A 20,029-nucleotide genomic window follows, 5' to 3' on the forward strand; every position below is an offset into this window, starting at 1 on the left:
CAATTTTTTCTCTATCCGTTTGTGATAATTGCGGCAGGAGGGAATCGGCGAGGAAGGCCTCGAGTTGTGAAGCAGTGCATGAGGTGCGTTTAGTGTATAAGTTTGAGTAGTATTTTCTAAACGTCTCGTTTATTTCTACTTGTGTGGTAGCCATATCATGTGCGCCCACTTGTATGGCCCCTATTGGAGATTGCTGTCTATCCTCACGGAGCAGCCATGGTAGCATTCTGCTTGATCTATCCCCTTCTGTTTGCAACCTTATTAAGTGATAGTTGTAGTCGAGACAATGGAGTTTGCTGTCAGCGTCATTATATTTTAAGCGCCTTTCTTTTAGGACAGTGTGGGGGATTTCCCCTAGTGCTACCGCTATTTCTGCTGCCCTGAGCTCCTTCTCTAGTTTGCCAATCTCTGCCTGTAAAGAGCGTCTCACTCCCCACGTGGAGGATATACATACTCCACGTACTACTACTTTATGTCGCTCGTGTTGTTGCGGACATGGCATTTATATCCCAGTACTGGCTTATAGATTCTTTCAATGTTTCGGCGAATGCCTGGTCCTGTAGTGCTTCAGCCTGGAACCGCCAGGTGTGACCTTCCCCAATTCAGTGTTACTCTCAGTGGCGCATGATCCGACAGTGTCTTTGCTAAATATTCCGATTCGCTGACCAGTGCCCCTATATCGCGAGTGCCCCATATTATATCTATTCTGGTGTGGGTGTCATGTGGTGCTGAGTAGAATGAATATTCTCTTTGTTTTGGGTGACCTAGTCGCCATATGTCGTGAAGTCTCATAACGCTTGCCCAATCCTGCAGGGGACCTGTGGGTTTCCTGTTAGCTAGTGAGCTCGGGTAGGCACTAGATCTATCCAATATTGCAGATGGTGTGCTGTTGAAGTCACCGCCCCAGAGGGCCAGGGCCATGGGGTGGGACAGTAATGTTGGAGTGAGGGTGGTGAGAAATCCCATAGTACCACTGTTTGGAGCGTATATACCGACCACTGCTATTTGTCTGCCGTCTAGTCTGCCCTCCACTACCACATATCTCCCTCCTTGGTCTATCTTATGTGTCAATAAGAGGAATGGGACTCCCGCCGCTATCCAGACCAACACCCCCCTCGCGAAGGCCGAGTACGTTGTGCCTATCAGCAGGCCTCCACATTTCGTGCGCAGGTCGCGTAAGTCCTCTTCTAGCATGTGTGTCTCTTGTAGGATGGCAATATGCACTCCTAGTCGTTTGAGTCGAGCGTGTACTCTGATCCGCTTACTCAGCGCCCCCAAGCCCCTAACATTCCATGTTACTATAATATATTGGTTTTTGTTAAATATAGCGAGTGCAGCTGTTCATTATGTGTTTTGAGTGATTCCGGTACATGCATTTCTGCTGAACTACTAACCCCAATTCCCCTTAATAAATCCCCATTACTACTTACAACTGATGTGAAACTACTGAACTTGAAAACACGTGAAGTAACCCATATCCGGTTGGATTTGCATATTGGGGTTCTCATATCGTCCAGATGTGGCTCTTATAAGGGCTCACATCTTTCTGCAGACTTAGTCTGCTAATACCATTGGGTGCCCCTCGGGACGTGAGACTATTCCCTCCAGCACCGCTCCGCCACTCGCTCCCCGCCCCGAGCGCCCCCTATAAATTAGCTTAACATTTATATCAAAGATACACATTGCTGGAGGCGCATTCACCCCAGACCTCGATGGCACCACAAAGTCGCTGGAGGTTTTCGGGTTTCGAGCATCATCACCGGCGGACCATCGGGGTAGATGTATGCAACTTAAAGTTCGTCTGCGGACCTGGGGGTGACCTTTGGCCCACCCATCTCTCCAATTATTGTAGATGTGGAACTGGCCGTTTCAGAGTCTGAGCCCAGCTCTGGGGGTTTCCTAGCAGTTGCACAGTTGCTTTGCATGTGTAAAGGCGTCTCTTTCAGCACTTTTGCTCTTTCTTCTGCTGCCTGCCAGTCATTGGGCTGGCCCCTGGTTCGTCTCTTGGATCGCTTCCTTGAAGCAGAAGTTTGCCATTCCTCATCCCCTTCCGCATCTTCCCGGGAGCGAGCTAGGCCCTTGGCATGCAGCCATGTCCAAGCATCCTCGGGATTTGTGAATATGTGGGTGCGGTCCTCTGCTACTACCCTTAGTTTTGTGGGGAAGAGCAAGGCATATTTTATGTTGTGTTCTCGTAGGCGCTGTTTAATTTTAACGTAGGAGTTGCGTTGATTCTGCACCTCCTGTGTAAAGTCTGGGTATGCGTTAATAGTCGAGTCTTCATACTTAAATGGGCCTTTGTTGCGAAATTGTTGTAATATTGCATCCCGGTCTCTATGGTTCAGGAATCTGGCGATCAGTGGTCTAGGTGGCTGACCAGGGGCCGGGGTCTGCCCGGAATTCTATAAGCCCTTTCGACTGAGAAAAACTTGGATGGAGCCCCATTTAACACCTCCTTGATTAGCCATTTCTCCAGGGGGATTTCCGATTCCATTTGCCACATACTTTCTGGAAAGCCCAGGAATCTCACGTTATTGCGACGCGCCCTGCTCTCCATTTCTTCCGATCTCCTCCAGAGTACCTTCAGCTCCGCGTCCATGCGCTGGATCTGTTTTTGGTTTCCTTGAGCCATTGGGATTAAGTCGGATATTTCAACCTCAGCCGTTTTCACTCTTTCAGCTAGATTTCAGTGGTCCACGCGCAGGAGGTTCAAGTCTTGTGCAACTGCGTCGATTCTGTTTTCTAGAGATGATTTAGTGTCCAAAATCGCCTGCAATACTTTCTCAAACTGAGCAGAATGTGACATGAGAGTGTTTTCCAGTGACTGTAGGGACGGGTTAGATTGCTGGTCAGTGGGTGTTGATCCATGGGTGCTACGGTCCAGGTTCTTGGCTGACTTGCCTCTGCCGGCCATTTTGGCTGTCCCGGGGTTACCTAGCCTGCAGTGGTTCCACACTATATGGCGCTTTTAATTCGGCAAATTAGTCTTTTGCTGTATGTCCTCAATATGGTGTGCACGTTAGGCGCTGGGGGTGTGAGATTGGCTAGCAGTGCCAAGGAAGACCTTATTCCTGTTTTTGTGTGACTGGTTCCTTTGGCTGTGTGTTCACTGATAGATGCAATGGCCGCCGAGCCCCGTGTCGGTCCAACGTTAGGTCCCCATGAGGCTATCCGCGGTGCCCCCAGAGGGGGGTGTGGAACGTTAGAGCTGGAATAAAGAGCTCTCACCCTCAGGGGTGGCAGCGGGGCCCGGTGCCAGAGTTGTCCCCGGAGGAAAGAGGGGGCGTAGCTGATGGCCGAGGCGGGTGGCGCAGCCCGGAGGGACCGAGAAGGGGAGCGAATATCCGGAGCTGCGGGCAGGCTCCGCGTTGGCGCAGGGCAGTTAGTTGCTTGCTACACATGTGCTGTCCGTGGGGCCCAGGCGCGGACCTAGCGCTCACGGCACGTGCCAGCCGTCGGCGCTGTGCGAGCTGTCAAGGCTAAGCCTGTAGGGGCCTGCGGCGCATTCTGGGCTTGAGCCCTCTTTTAGGTTCAAGCGCTGCTTGCCTCCATTTTGTGGGGCGCAGGTGTGTTGTGCTAATAATGAGGCAGTGAGGGGAGGGGGGGGCTAGGAGTCCAGAAGTGTCCCATCCACGTAGTTCGAGTTACTCCCTACAGATTTCCCCCCTTACCGCAATATGCTGGCTTTTGCATGTGCTCCTCTGCTCCCTTTTAGGCCACTGGCTGCGGTATACTTTAATCCTGGGCAGGAGTGCCCTTTCTTCTCAGCAGGATCCGTCTTTTCAGCTCCGCTGCGGCGCTGCACAAAATGGCGCCTCAGCGCCTTGGCCCAGTCCTGAATCCACGCACAAGCCTCGTGCCGGCCGCCCGCCGCGAGGGTGCAGGGCGCCGCCCCCGGGTCACGGCCCACTCCGACCCAACTCCGGTCGGTGGCCCGAGATCAGCGGGCGCGCTCGTGGTGCACCAGCACCCACGGCCGCGAGTAAGGGAAGCGGGCGCCGGCTATGCTGAGCGAAGGCGCGTCCGGAACTGCCGAAGCAGCTCCTCGCACCGGTCGCCACGTCCGGCGCAAGTCCCCCACGGTCAGGTTTCGGCCCGCCCGCGCCGCTTGAGCCGCATCCGGTCCATAGCGAGTGCCCCAGTCCTCCCCGGGCAAGCCACCGCCTCAAATGTGGCTGCGGGGTTCCAAGGGGCGCCCTTCAGGATAACTTAGTCGAGCCCGGGACGGAGCGCTCGAATCAAGCGACCATCCCGGCCGCCATTTTGGCTCCTCCCCCCTGCTATGTTTAATGTTATTTGTTTTTGCAAGCATATGCCAATCATGGATATGTTGTTAGGTTTGTGTGTGTGCTTTATTGTGGTTGTGCAAGTGAATGCAAGAATGATTCAGTGGGTACATGAATGGATGCAGGAGCCCAAGTGGCTGAGGAGGCACTTTCATTTATAAGCTTAACCTATTAGCATTGCCAGTGCTTGTTTCTCTTTGATCCCCGACTCCTTATTAATAATGTGTGCCCCTTATTTGTTTGGCTACTTTTTGTGTCTTTATCGAATTGAAAGGCATCTGGATTTCAGTAGTTTTGGATAGTGATTGTTTAGTTGAGAAGGTACAAAGTGTAGTCACTGATAAACCAATTTGGAGAACAATCTGGAGAGTAAATTATGACAACTCATTCAACAGAGAAAGTCAAAGGGCAGATAAGATGGATCTTTCTCTTAGAGTCTACTATCATGTCCTATTATTCTGATGACAGCCAATCCTGGACCAAACCATGAAGCTTTATTCGTAATAGAACTTGCAAGTTAACCATAGGGGTCCTAACTCCACAAGGGTTCCCTCTTAAGGACAGCGGGAAGAACAGAACATGTTGTTAAGGTAGTGTGTGTTCTCAGAGGACCACAAACCCCAAAACCGCATGTACGCCGTATGTTCACGACCCTAGTTCCGTGTTTCCATTTTTAAAACCTATAGATAGAACCAATGGCTCCTTCTACCACATAAACCCAAAGTCTGTGTCAAGTTAAATAGTTTATAACCATATTTTTTTTTAAAATTCAGAACCAACTGTATAAAAGGAGTGATTTGCTACTTCAGTCTTGGAGGAGCTATTTCAGGTCATACTACTATCTAGATTGCCCCTTAGTCCATTTAAATGCCTTGATATAATTACTAATGTTATTCTTTCGTTTTGGTAAGTCTCAATAACCGCATTAGTTGATGTGAAGTGTGAAAAATGAATGTGGTTTGTCCCCCTACAACAGAGTAACAAGCTATATTAATTATAACAACAATACATCAGGCACAATTTAACAATGTGCACAAAGGGATGTGTGTAGCGACTAATTGTACTGCTGTACAGTAGTCACCTAAATACAGTTTACTTTTCTCTTATGAATTCGTGCTGTGCGCTGATACTGTTTTTGTTTTTTTTGTTGTCTAAAAAGCTAGTCTGGTCCACACAGAAGTGATGGCATTGTCCTCTCTCTATCGAAATCTTAACATATTTAATACCTATGGCAAAACAATTAGACTAAGTAAATGCTCTGTTTTTTACTGTCTTGGACTTGCTGAAAGAAGTGTCACACTTATTGCTGTTATCAGACCGACATTTTGGCAAAAGGTTTTGATAAGGTAATATCCAAAATTAGTAAACTCTAAACTGAATTTACAGCTTATTTGCACACTGTTTTAAACTGCAGTGTTTTGAAATTACAAACTAGAATCCCATTGGCTTGCCTTAGAAAGATCAAGTCATTGAAACAACTCTTCCAACACTCTGAAAAGAATGTATGTGTGCCAGTAGGTAGTTAAAGTTAGACCCTAGTTTTCCATAGTAAAAATGTTTTTTGACTTGGCTTTATCTTTGTCGCCATTTGATGAATCTTCATGACATTTTCTAGAAAAAAGTGTCAAGTTGGGTCTTGTGGTGCATGGAAAGATTCTGGGTAATTAACGGGGGCCTAAAAAAAGAGGGGGTAAAAACAATTGCGTTCCTCATGGTAATTCCAATAGACTCTTTCGACACGCCTGCAGCCCGAATGGCTGGATGGAATTACACGATCTTTGGCAGGAAGGTAGCTTTTGGTCCGGGGATCATGTGTTTTGTTATTTGGTGTACATCCATTCAGTAGTTTTCAAGATATTAACCGCTTAGGTGCGGGCGTCGCACCCGAGGATTTATTATTTTTTTTAAACCCCCCCCGGGAGACACGGAAGCTTCCGTGTCTCCCCCCGCCCCCCCACCCGCCCCTTTGTGACGTCAGTTTTCCCCATCAAAGCAGGAAGCAGCCTTGCGCCGCTTCCTGCTTTGATGGGGAAAACGGCCTTTCCCACGTTCGGGAAGGCCTCGTAAGAAAGGGGAGTGTCTCCCCTTTCTTACGAGGCCTTCCTGAAAGTGTTTCCTGGCCCCCGGGCCAGGAAACACTTTCAGGTTTCCTGGCCCCCCGATCGCAGCTGTGCTGCGATTGGGGGGCCAGGAAACACTTTGAAAAGGCCTCGTAAGAAAGGGGAGAGTCTCCCCTTTCTTACGAGGCCTTCTCAAAGTGTTTCCTGGCCCCCGATCGCAGCACAGCTGCGATCGGGGGCCAGGAAACACCACTAGACGCCAGGGATTTCACTTTGGGGTAGGTGCCCCCTGGGGGGGGGGGAAGCGATCGCGCCCCCCCCCCCCCCCCCCAGGGGATTGTTTTAAAAAAAAAAAAAAAAAAAATACAAAAAAAAAAAAATGACAGGGGGTCGTCCGTGGGCAGGGTGACCCCCTGTGGGGGCAATTTTTTTTTAGATGTTGTAGGGTTTCCCTGGGGGCCATTTTGGCCCCCAAGGAAACCATACAACAACTAAAAAAAATAGATCTATATATAGATCTATATTTATATATCTATGTAGATAGATATATCTATGTACATGGATATATCTATAGATATATCTATGTACATAGATATATATATATATATATATATAGAGGTAGATCTATATATACCAAAGAGATTTATAAAGTGTGCTACTCACCTGTGAGGGTCTCAAGGCGCTTGGGGGGGGTGCGGGGGGAGGGAAAGGGGCTGGGAGGTTCACTGTTCGAAAAGCCAGGTTTTGAGGCCCTTCCTGAAAAGAAGTAGGTTTTGGGTCTTGCGAAGGTGGGTTGTGAGGGCGTTCCAGGTTTTGGGTGCAAGGTAGGAGAAGGATCTGCCCCCGGTGGTGGTGTGTTTGATGCGGGGGACAGAGGCGAGAGAGAGGTCAGCTGAGCGGACGTTTCGTGTGGGGGTGTGGAAGGTGACTCTCGTTGAGGTAGGCAGGGCCTGTGTTGTGGAGTGATTTGTGTGCGAGGATGAGGATCTTGAAGGTGATCCTTTTGTCAATGGGGAGCCAGTGGAGGGATTTGAGGTGTGGAGAGATGTGAGGTGTGGAGAGATGTGAGGTGTGGAGAGATGTGTTCGTGTCGGCGGAGGTCGAGGATGAGTCGTGCTGCTGAGTTCTAGATGCGTGTAGTTTGCGCTTGAGTTTTAGAGTGGTGCCGGCGTAGAGGGCGTTTCCGTAATCAAGCCTGCTGCTGATGTGTGCGTGAGTGACAGTTTTTCTGGTCTCTGTGGGGATCCATTTGAATGTTTTTCAGTATACGGAGTGTGTTGAAGCATGAGGAGGTGAGAGCGTTGATTTGTTGGGTCATCGAGAGGGAGGAGTCTAGGATGATGCTGAGGTTGCGTGCGTGGTTGGCGGGGGTGGGTGCAGGGCCTAGCGTGGTGGGCCACCATGAGGGGTCCCAGGTGTTTTTGTGTGGGCCAAAGAGGATTATTTCGGTTTTGCTTGAGTTGAGTTTCAGGTGATTGGCTGTAATATATATATCACTTTTGTCAATATGTGTGTGGTTTCCCTGGGGGGAAAAGGGTCCGACTTGTCTAGTGGCAGTTTTAGTGCCATAAAGAAGCGCAGAAGGTTTATATGCCTACTGCAAAGAGCAAATCTGTATTTTATGTAAATAGCTGAGTACATTAGCAAAGTCTATGGAGAGATGAAGGGCACTTTTGCTGGGTGGTAATGAGGGAATCCGAGGAGGAGGGAGTGGGAGCACCAATAATGATTGTTGGACTGGGCGCAGGAGGTGCTAAAGACTGTGACGAATGGTATGTGACAAGGTGTTTTTTGAGTGTCTTGAAAGTACGTGCTGATTGAGGGAAGAAGCGCAGGTAAGGTGGCCTCTACTGTTGCACGTATCTCACACACCATCGATTTTGTGACTGTCTACGTAGGCTAATGTTTTAGAGCAACAGTTTAGCCAATAGCAGAGATGGCATCTTGATGGATGACTGCTGCCTACACTCGGGTTATAGAGGACCGCTCTGACATAGGATCAGAGACTGAGACATCAGATACTGAGACAGCATCTGAGGGATAGGACAATGGCGCAGACTCTGGGAGTGATTTTTCAGTCAGAGGAGTCCCATTCGATAACTCCTCTTCCAGTACATTATGAGGGAGGTGATGAGGACAGTCCTGCTGTCCCTTCGCAAGCTGTTTGTGCAACTGGGTAATAGTGGGTTAGGCCAACCCAGAGAGCAGGTGAATGCGGCGGCAAGCAGAGAGAGAGTGCTCTCTTGGGAGCTCCCCAATTTAGTTCAGCCCCAAATTCCACCACCCAAATCATATTGTGGAGACATCAAAATTATCCATGGCAAAACAAACTGGTTTTGTAAGGCAGGCACCTGTGTTTTTGGTCCTGGATTCGGCGGCCATATAGAGAAACACACTAAACCCAAACATTTCTGGAAACTAGACATTCGGGGGAGTCCACAGAGGTGTGACTTGTGTGGCTTCCCCAAAGTTTTCTTACCCAGAATACCCTGCAAAGCTGAAATGTTGAAAAAAAACTCAATTTTTCTCGCATTTCTGTCACACAAACTACAGGAATATGCTGGGATCCACAATATTCCTACCACCCAGTGACTCCTCACCTGTCCTGATAAAAACACTACCCCACTTGAGTGCCTACACCTAGTGTCTGTGTCAGGAATGGATCACCCCAGGGTCAACAGCTGCCTCACGTAAGGACCAACATTGACCGTTGTGTGATCTATTCCTGTCGCAGGCACCAGGCCTAACCACACAAGTGAGGTATCATTTTTATCGGGAGGCTTGGGGGAACGCTGGGTGGAAGGAAATTTGTGGCTCCTCTCAGATTCCAGAACTTTCTGTCACCGAAATGTGAGGAAAACTTGTTTTTTTAGCCACTTTTTGAGGTTTGCAAAGGATTCTGGGTAACAGAACCTGGTCCGAGCCCCGCAAGTCACCCCTCCTTGGATTCCCCTAGGTCTCTAGTTTTCAGAAATGCACAGGTTTGGTAGGTTTCCCTAGGTGACGGCTGAGCTAGAGGCCAAAATCTACAGGTAGGCACTTTGCAAAAAACAGCTCTGTTTTCTGTGATGTGTCCACGTTGTGTTTTGGGGCATTTCCTGTCGCGGGCGCTAGGCCTACCCACACAAGTGAGGTATCATTTTTATCGGGAGACTTGGGGGGACGCTGGGTGGAAGGAAATTTGAGGCTCCTCTCAGATTCCAGAACTTTCTGTCACCGAAATGTGAGGAAAACTTGTTTTTTTAGCCACTTTTTGAGGTTTGCAAAGGATTCTGGGTAACAGAACCTGGTCAGAGCCCCGCGAGTCACCCCATCTTGGATTCCCCTAGGTCTCTAGTTTTCAAAAATGTACAGGTTTGGTAGGTTTCCCTAGGTGCCGGCTGAGCTAGAGGCCAAAATCTACAGGTAGGCACTTTGCAAAAAACAGCTCTGTTTTCTGTGATGTGTCCACGTTGTGTTTTGGGGCATTTCCTGTCGCGGGCGCTAGGCCTACCCACACAAGTGAGGTATCATTTTTATCGGGAGACTTGGGGGGACGCTGGGTGGAAGGAAATTTGAGGCTCCTCTCCGATTCCAGAACTTTCTGTCACCGAAATGTGAGGAAAACTTGTTTTTTTAGCCACTTTTTGAGGTTTGCAAAGGATTCTGGGTAACAGAACCTGGTCAGAGCCCCGCGAGTCACCCCATCTTGGATTCCCCTAGGTCTCTAGTTTTCAAAAATGTACAGGTTTGGTAGGTTTCCCTAGGTGCCGGCTGAGCTAGAGGCCAAAATCTACAGGTAGGCACTTTGCAAAAAACAGCTCTGTTTTCTGTGATGTGTCCACGTTGTGTTTTGGGGCATTTCCCGTCGCGGGCGCTAGGCCTACCCACACAAGTGAGGTATCATTTTTATCGGGAGACTTGGGGGGACGCTGGGTGGAAGGAAATTTGAGGCTCCTCTCCGATTCCAGAACTTTCTGTCACCGAAATGTGAGGAAAACTTGTTTTTTTAGCCACTTTTTGAGGTTTGCAAAGGATTCTGGGTAACAGAACCTGGTCAGAGCCCCGCGAGTCACCCCATCTTGGATTCCCCTAGGTCTCTAGTTTTCAAAAATGTACAGGTTTGGTAGGTTTCCCTAGGTGCTGGCTGAGCTAGAGGCCAAAATCTACAGGTAGGCACTTTGCAAAAAACAGCTCTGTTTTCTGTGATGTGTCCACGTTGTGTTTTGGGGCATTTCCTGTCGCGGGCGCTAGGCCTACCCACACAAGTGAGGTATCATTTTTATCGGGAGACTTGGGGGGACGCTGGGTGGAAGGAAATTTGAGGCTCCTCTCAGATTCCAGAACTTTCTGTCACCGAAATGTGAGGAAAACTTGTTTTTTTAGCCACTTTTTGAGGTTTGCAAAGGATTCTGGGTAACAGAACCTGGTCAGAGCCCCGCGAGTCACCCCATCTTGGATTCCCCTGGGTCTCTAGTTTTCAAAAATGTACAGGTTTGGTAGGTTTCCCTAGGTGCCGGCTGAGCTAGAGGCCAAAATCTACAGGTAGGCACTTTGCAAAAAACAGCTCTGTTTTCTGTGATGTGTCCACGTTGTGTTTTGGGGCATTTCCTGTCGCGGGCGCTAGGCCTACCCACACAAGTGAGGTATCATTTTTATCGGGAGACTTGGGGGGACGCTGGGTGGAAGGAAATTTGAGGCTCCTCTCAGATTCCAGAACTTTCTGTCACCGAAATGTGAGGAAAACTTGTTTTTTTAGCCACTTTTTGAGGTTTGCAAAGGATTCTGGGTAACAGAACCTGGTCAGAGCCCCGCGAGTCACCCCATCTTGGATTCCCCTGGGTCTCTAGTTTTCAAAAATGTACAGGTTTGGTAGGTTTCCCTAGGTGCCGGCTGAGCTAGAGGCCAAAATCTACAGGTAGGCACTTTGCAAAAAACAGCTCTGTTTTCTGTGATGTGTCCACGTTGTGTTTTGGGGCATTTCCTGTCGCGGGCGCTAGGCCTACCCACACAAGTGAGGTATCATTTTTATCGGGAGACTTGGGGGAACATAGAATAGCAAAACAAGTGTTATTGCCCCTTATCTTTCTCTACGTTTTTTCCTTCCAAATATAAGAGAGTGTGTAAAAAAGACGTCTATTTGAGAAATGCCCTGCAATTCACATGCTAGTATGGCCACCTCGGAATTCAAAGATGTGCAAATAACCACTGCTCCTCAAAACCTTATCTTGATCCCATTTTGGAAATGCAAAGGTTTTCTTGATACCTCTTTTTCACTCCTCATATTTCAGCAAATGAATTGCTGTATACCCAGTATAGAATGAAAACCAACTGCAGGGTGCACCTCATTTATTGGCTCTGGGTACCTAGGGTTCTTGATGAACCTATAAGCCCTTTATATCCCCGCAACCAGAAGAGTCCAGCACACAAAACGGTATATTGCTTTCAGAAATCTGACATCGCAGGAAAAAGTTACAGAGTAAAACATAAAGAAAAATGGCTGTTGTTTTCAGCTCAATTTCAATATTTTTTTATTTCAGCTGTTATTTTCTGTAGGAAAACCTTGTAGGATCTACACAAATGACCCCTTGCTGAATTCAGAATTTTGTCTAGTTTTCAGAAATGTTTAGCTTTCCGGGATCCAGCATTGGTTTCACACCCATTCCTGTCACTAACTGGAAGGAGGTTGAAAGCACCAAAAATAGTAAAAATGGGGTATGTCCCAGTAAAATGCCAAATTTGTGTTGGAAAATGTGGTTTTCTGATTCAAGTCTGCCCGTTCCTGAAAGGTGGGAAGATAGTGATTTCAGCACCAGAAACCCTTTGTTGATGGCATTTTCAGGGAGAAAACCACAAGCCTTCTTCGGCGGCCCTTTTTTCCCATTTTTTTGGAAAAAACTAAATTTTCACTGTATTTTGGCTATTTTCTTGGTCTCCTCCAGGGTAAACCACAAACTCTGGGTACCATTAGAATCCCTAGGATGTTGGAAAAAAAGGACGCAAATTTGGCGTGGTTAGCTTATGTGGACAAAAAGTTATGAAGCCCTAAGCGCGAACTACCCCAAATAGCCAAAAAAGGGCTCAGCACTGGGGGGGAAAAGGCCCAGCAGCTAAGGGGTTAAAGGAAATCCAAGTTTGTATATCTAGAAGCGCGAATATTTCCCATCTCGTGCTGACATTTGATTGGCTGCCAACACTTCACCAGGAGGTGTTTGCAGCCATTTTGAGATCCGCCTTCAGCCGAGTCCCAAAAAAAAGCAAAAAAAAGAATAGGGGGCAGGGTAGGAATACCCTAACCCCATAACCCAGGGCAATTTTTTTTTTAACTTCAAGGCGAAATGAGCAAATATTCGCAAATTTTGCAGTGAATTAAAAAGAAAAAAAAAAAAAAACCAGGAGCGGTCTCCTGCACTTGCTTTTAATTTTGCCCCCAGGTGGGACAGGTCCCTCCCTGAGGCTACATATTAAAATTAATAGGGAGGACCTGAGGACAATATTTTAGAAATATGCGGGGACCACCACCTTCACAGGCTACATAATTAAAAAGCATGGGGGCCCTGCCACCACCTCCTGGGACACATAAGTTACTTAAAATGAAGGAAGGGGGCCACGCAGCTCCCTTACCGGGCCATGTACAGCCCTGGGGACCACCACCTCCCTAGGGCAAGCCCGCATTAAACAAAGGCCCTGGGGGGGTGTGGGGTGGGGGGGCGGTGTGACGGTCCCCAGGGCCAGCTCCTGCTGCCTCCCGAGGCACCTACCCTCGGGAAGTAGCTATTTGTTTTTGCTTGGCAGGAGCTATGACAGATCTAGCCAAGCAAAAGCAAAAACACAGCTTCCAGCAAGTGGGAGCTGTAAAAATGCTTCCGCTTGCTGGAAGCAGAGATTTCATCTCTTTCCCTGCCTACATAGATGCAGGCAGGGAAAGAGATGAAAGAATTGCTCATGCATGCAAGGAACTACATTTCAAGCAGTTCCCTGCGTGTGGGATTAGTGCTGGCTCCCACAGGAGGCAGGGAGCCGGCTGGGACCACAGGGGCCTTGAGGCTCCCCCCCACAGTTCCTTGCATCACCTTCAAACTAAGGAGCACTCACTTCTGTAAAGTACAAATCAACCAAGTGTTTTCTCTGCAGTTCCACCTCTATAAGCTATCTGATAAAGATGTTCGAGGAACAGTCACATTGGCAAAGTTATAGACACACTAGAAAACTGGAGGCATTACCTGGGCGTCCTTTATGTATCTGTAGTGTAGGAGATGCACTATACATTTACTCAGCGAGAAAGCACTTACTAATTAGCCAGTAGAAAGTACTCCAGTTGGGTAGACATTCTGCAGAAAACACTAGCCTCTTCTTAGATTAATACGCAGGGCAGTATTCATTCTGGCACAATGCTCATTTCACAGAAAATGAATCTCAGCTGGAAGCATTTACAGATATAAAAAAAAGCAGGTGCCCAAGTTGAAACTCCACTTCTGTAAAGTACTAATCATCCTAACTTTGTGGGCATGGCCAAGGCAAAGCAAGTATGTTTTCTCTTCTTTTCCAACATGAAACGTTATCACTGAAGGAGGCGTTTGCATCCTTGCTTTTTTTTAGTGCAATATCTCATGTCGTGACTATGCTGAGTGGGTTCTTTCTTGTCATCTGCTGCCAAGACCAGATGTTGTGTTATCGCTTTTCCAAGTAAGATGGACAGCTTACTGAAAAGCCCCTCTCCCCGAACTTGTTTCCCACAGATTTTGGAGACGTGTTCTTGATGAACAGGAATATGATCACATCTCCACCACAGAAAGAAGCACTTAATGAGTGCCGTGGGTTAACCCGCAGGGCCTGACCACAGGCCAGGCCCTGCGTATAGGCCCCCACGCGCACAGCGTTTGGCTGTGCGTAGCATGGGTTGGGTGATAATAAGGGGTTGGCTGCAGAACAGTCCATGCGGCCAATGACCACCGCACACGGCTGAAGGTTGGATTAACGCATAGTAATTTTTAAAAAACTGTATGTTTAAATAAAAACATAGAAATTCACTGAAAAACAAAATGTTACAGGGATGTTATAGTCAGGCTCACATTTTGAATGTACAAAACCATAGAAACTCACCTGTTATAGTTAGTTATTTGAACTAACTATAACTTGTGCCCTAAGGTAACTATAACTTGCACCCTTGCAATGCACTGCTAATTAACCCAGATATTACAGCACTCATGACTTGTTTTATAACAACATCTAATAATATCACTGTAACATCTGCAGTAACATTATTGATGAGAAAACTGTGCATGGCAGGGGGGATACGAGTTAAGTTACCTTAGGGCGTGAGTTATAGTTACTTGAAATAACTATTACGGGTGTCTTTCTATAGTTTTGTATGCTTAAAATGTGAGCCTAACTATAACGTCTGTAGGAAAGCACCCATTTTGGCATGCCCCCACACTTTTTGCCTAGTACCTGAGGTAATTTCGACTGTGTACTGGGTCCCTGCTAACCAGGTCCCCAGTGCCAGAGCTCTTTGTTTTGCACAATAGGTATTCTCATTAGCACCCATTGTAAGTCCCTAGTAAATGGTACCCCTAGTACCTAGGGCCTGGGGTACTAAGGAAGGTCCTAGAGGGCTGCAGCACCAGTTGTGCCATCCCCAGGGACCCCTCACCAAACCCACACAGTGCTGCCATTTCAGACTGCGTGTGTTGGTGTAGGTCAAATTTCAAAACGCGACCTGTCACACACCCCTATGTGTCAGGTCCCCTACCACTGCATGCAACAGGTGTAAGTCACCCCTAAGACAAGCTGCATCCTGACATGCAAGGGCATATGTGCATAAGCACATATGCCCCTTCTATGTCTCTGTCAATTCTTAGACATAGTAAGTGAACAGGGAAGGCATTTTAAATGAATGTGCTGAATACCGGTCACTACTAGTCTCCAAGCTACATGATGGCTTCTCTGAATATAGGGATGTTTGGTATCAAACATCTCAGATTAATAAACCCTGACTGATTCCAGTGAGGGATTTATTAAAGGCTGCACTCAGAGGGCACCTTAGAGGTGCCCCCTGAAAACCTACCAGCTACTAGTGTGTTGACTGACTGGTCTTGACCAGTTCAGCCACTGCAGACTTGTTTCTGCCCCCCCCCGCCAAGGTGAGAGCCAGCGCTCTTAAGGGCCAGAGACAAAAGCCTGCACTAAGCAGGGGTGTTACACCTCACCCAGGCAGGATGGACATTCCAGGACGGGAAGCTTTAAAGGCCTAGTCGCTTTTGTAATGCAACCCAGGTCTCTCCAGATGGCGGAGATGACCGACACCACCCCTGAACTGACCCCACTTTTGGTGGCAGAACAGGTGGGAAGGTTAGGCAGAATAGAAGGTGTGCCCACTTCATGCCAGTCCTGCCCCTAAGGTGGACGAACTACAGTGGACACCACTTTTTAAATTCCTCCATCTTTGTTTGGAGAAATTAGGTCACTAGGGTTAGCATTATACCCACTTCCCAGTGGAAGCGGACATAGAAAGGGTGTAGTCACCTTAAAGATAGTCAGCCTATTGTCTACCACCTTGCACTCCCTGTAACACCCCTCAATTGAGTATTAACCCCAGAACTCAGATCCTGACCTTAGAAGAAAAGGACAAAGAAGAGATGTATCTGCAGAGGAGGAAAAGAAGCAGCAGCTGACCTGGAACCAACCCCACCGACTTGCCTGCTGACCTTGACGCACTCTTCCCAAAAAGATGGCTAGTCATGCAGCTGAGCCTCCAGAAACCCAGGACAACTGCCTGCCTTTCACAAAGACTCATGACTCCTGTGAGCAGCGGATCTGCTCTGCAACAAAGCCTCAAGAAAGGACTCTGCAGTCTACGGTATAGCAAAGACCCGACACTCAAAGTGACCACTGCACCCGAGGTGAAGCAAACCAACGGTGCCAGCAAGGTTCCCCTGCTGGCCAGACTCCGAGTACATCCGGGTTTCACCTTTCTTGATCTCCCCCCATCTTGCCTGCAGCTCTGCACGCAGGCCCCTCTCCTGCGGCCTTCTGTTGAGAGAAAACCTGACACCTCCACCAAACACTGCACCTGCCGTCCATGACCCAATCTGACGTAGGTCACTGGTGCCAACGACATCCCCCAGCTCCCTAGAGCTCGAGTTCACCCTGGTTTCACCCCTGCTGGGCTCCGCAATGACACCTGCAGCCTCAACACACAGGACTCCCCGATCGCAAGTGCTCCCGGACGAAGACGCCTAAGGACACTCCTGCATCCGTCTCCCCTGGGCCCTGGAGAAAAAGACCAAAGGTGCACTTATGTCCCCGAACACCCCACATTTGCAACGTACCTGTTTGTTGTCCCCAACTAGCCCTCTAGCAGCCAGTTTTCATGAGGACCCATTAAAATGAAAACCATTAGGCACCCGATGCCTTACTGCACCCGGTCGCCCCGGTGCTGGCCGGAGTTACCTGCTGGTATGGTTCTGATCAGTGCCCAGTACTTACCTTAACTCTCAGAGACAGGCCTCGTGAGTCATTAACTGTGTGTTTGTTGAATATTGTTTTCCTCCATAGGTTAACATTGAAGAACTCTTAAATTGCACTGTGAATTTTTTAAAACATACGTACCTTATAACAAAGTTCTTGGGTTCAAACTGTACATAAAAATAAATATTATTTTTCTTGATTGGTCTTGGATTTATTCTTTAAATGTGTCTCATTTATTGCCTCTGTTAGTACAACAAATGCCTAGCACTACCCTCTGAGAAGCCTACCTGCTCACCCACACTACCAGAACATTAGTCCTATCTACTTTTGCAAACCAATTGGGGATCTACTGGGCTCTCTGCACGGTGTAATTCTTTTTAGTGCACCATATAGAGAGCCAGGTTCCTTCAGCTTCCCTGTAACCTTTGGTGGAATTTTTTTTTTATGTGTATATATACGTGTATATATGTGTGTGTGTGTGTGTGTGTGTATATATATATATATATATATATCTTTAATATTTGTGTCTGTTCTATTTCTATTCAAATCTTACTTGCATTTCTATGGGTAACTACTAAGTCATTACATATCACTTTTCTACATATACTTATCTTCTTACACTGTTCATATACTGTTTGTTACAATGTACTGTTTGCTATGTACAACACCTCTATTAGAAAGGCTAACTAAGCAATTTTAATACATATGTAATATAAATGCATTACATTTGGCTTCATTTAAAAAACTTGAAATAAATATGTTTATTTTTCTCCATGTCCTAGATCTTCGGAAGCAAGCCCGACAACTTGAGAATGAGCTGGATTTAAAACTCATCTCCTTCAGTAAATTATGCACAAGCTACAGCCACAGTGCCAGAGAGGGCCGACGAGATGCATATAGGTAGTGTCATATTCATCTTTCAATGCATCTTTTCTTTTTATTCTTTGGTCCTGTACATTCTCTATATTCCAAATGTGTTCACTTTTGATTGCCCTACTATGATGGATATGCTTTAAACGCTCCATGTAAAGACGATTACTAAGATCGGGCATTGCACTTGTGTGGTGTAGTGAACACCATGGTCTATGTATGGACCCTGTCCGCTTGACTGCCCTGCATGTGTTTTTTTTTTTTTTTTAAAGAAAACAGATCACAGTTTCTCAAAGAAATGTAATAGGTACATGAAGCAGGATCACTCTTTGATGTCTCTGCCCCCTGGTGCTTGGAGCTGTTAATATTTTAATTTTCTTTCAATATTGAGCCCATAGGTATTAGGATGAACAAAGAAATCACACTGCAAGTCATGTTGTGTTTCATTGATAAATGTGTAAACCTTGATAGATCACCTCACACACTGTATCTTGTTCTCAATTGAGATTTTTTAGAAATTCCTCTTATGGTCACACGAAGGAAGTTGTTTGTGAAGTAATTCAGTGGCATGATCTACTTCAGTTTGGCAGTTGGGTATTAGCTAGTTCACCTCTCACAACATGAGTTAAGCAGTTCCAAAAATAATCAAGCTAAAGAATTGTGTTACATACCAGCACAGTATTAAAATTAATGTATTATTAATAGTATGTCTTGGATTTGAATGACAGACGATAAAAGTTTTGTGGCAGCATCATAGATATCATAGACTGAGAGCGTAGAAGCATAGAGACATCTGGATAACCAAAGACTACATTTAATCAAAAGACCTTGTTAGACATTAAGACAGGATTATGGCAACCTCTCTACTGAGTGTCAATGTTATTATTGTTATTATAAAATTAACCCTTTAATACGCTAGATTGTGTAGGATACGCCAGTCTTGCAGATACTGTACCCTTCTATTTGGCTTCTATCTGCTATGCCTACCCTCTTTGGGTATTGCTGGCAAATTTGACCTCTGCTGTGGTGAAGGTGGTACACTGAGGGTCTCTTTCACAGACAAGGAACAGCATTACTTGATCTCTGCTGACCCTTTGACATGTTTTGTCCTGATTGCAGTACAATATGACCACTATTTTTTTCTCTCTTTGAATAGTGCTGTTCAAAATAAGTAAAGAGCAGTTACCTTAGTTTATTTCATCAGACCCTTTTATATTTTGAAGTTGGTCACAGTTTCATTAAGTTGCTACTTTATTCACAGGTCATGGGTTAGTTGTTAAATTATTTGTGCATAGTTACACATATAGGCGATACTAACACAAAATGTAATATTTAAAATATTTCTATGGCGTCTCTCCAAAAGTGCATGAAAAATATTACATTTTGGAAGAAAAAGTCTTTTAAATATTTCAAAAGCTCTGCATTGTAAAAGTCAGCTAAACAACCAAGACACCAATTTGGCCAAACTTAAAGTTAATTTAATTGCTCATTTAAAATGTTTTTTAAATCGAAAAAGTAGTTAAGATAGCATTTGTAACCTTCAACAAATGTCAACTAATATAACTTTCTTGGAGTCATTAGCATATCTGAAAATAAATGTATTAATTTAATCCTGTTAATTCCAAAAAGGAAGTGTGTCCATAAATCAATCATTCAGTTCGGTTTAGCAGTCCACTGTTAAAAAGAAATGCCAAAAAAGACGTCCTGTAAGGTCTTTTGTGCTTTTGGTTCAAACAAACTTAAAACTTTAAAATAAGAAGACAAGCAAGAGTACTTTTCCCATCACCCATCAGTAAAGGTTATTAAATCACAACACCCTGCATCACCTCTCCTCCTCCTAACCTCTGAAGAGATCTACTCAATGGCAGTTGCAACACAGATGGACATCGGCTGCACCCAGCACGAGAAATCGTGATATGATCACGACCCAGCGATTCTCCACAGCCCTTCTTAAGTCACTAGACTCCAGATGCAATTCCCCCAACTGCTGCCGTGCCCGTCCTCACACCACGCTAGGAGTTTTCACCTACACCCACTTCTGGTTCTCTAGCAGCCATACCCCCATGCAAATACTAACAATGCCCTCAACAATTCCTTCCAAAACACATGGCACTCCAGCACCAACATTGCCGTCACCCCACCCTACACCACATGCCACAGCAAACCTGCACGTCAACACCCACTCGCATGCCTGCTTCTTAAGACACAATCACTCAGCAAACACAAAACCAAAATATGCGACCTGCTGAGTAGCACACACCTGACATCCTCTTTATCACAGAGTCCTGATTCAACCCCTCATCGGCTCCAGACATCCCCGCAGCAGCCCCAGCAGGCTGCATGATTATTCGACAGCACCGCTTT

General features: G+C 46.6%; 1 protein-coding gene across 2 annotated transcripts in view; it reads left to right on the top strand.

Annotated features, from left to right (window-relative positions):
* Positions 1-20,029, top strand: part of GOSR1 (golgi SNAP receptor complex member 1) — a 274,923-nt gene that overhangs the window by 26,099 nt on the left and 228,795 nt on the right. For both annotated transcript variants that reach the window (XM_069226270.1, XM_069226271.1), the window contains exon 2: positions 17,578-17,695. In XM_069226270.1, coding sequence (XP_069082371.1) covers positions 17,578-17,695 — 118 coding nt within the window. The remainder of the gene's footprint in view (positions 1-17,577; positions 17,696-20,029) is intronic.

The sequence above is a fragment of the Pleurodeles waltl genome, chromosome 3_1, assembly GCF_031143425.1.
Source record: "Pleurodeles waltl isolate 20211129_DDA chromosome 3_1, aPleWal1.hap1.20221129, whole genome shotgun sequence".
NCBI lineage: Eukaryota > Metazoa > Chordata > Amphibia > Caudata > Salamandridae > Pleurodeles > Pleurodeles waltl.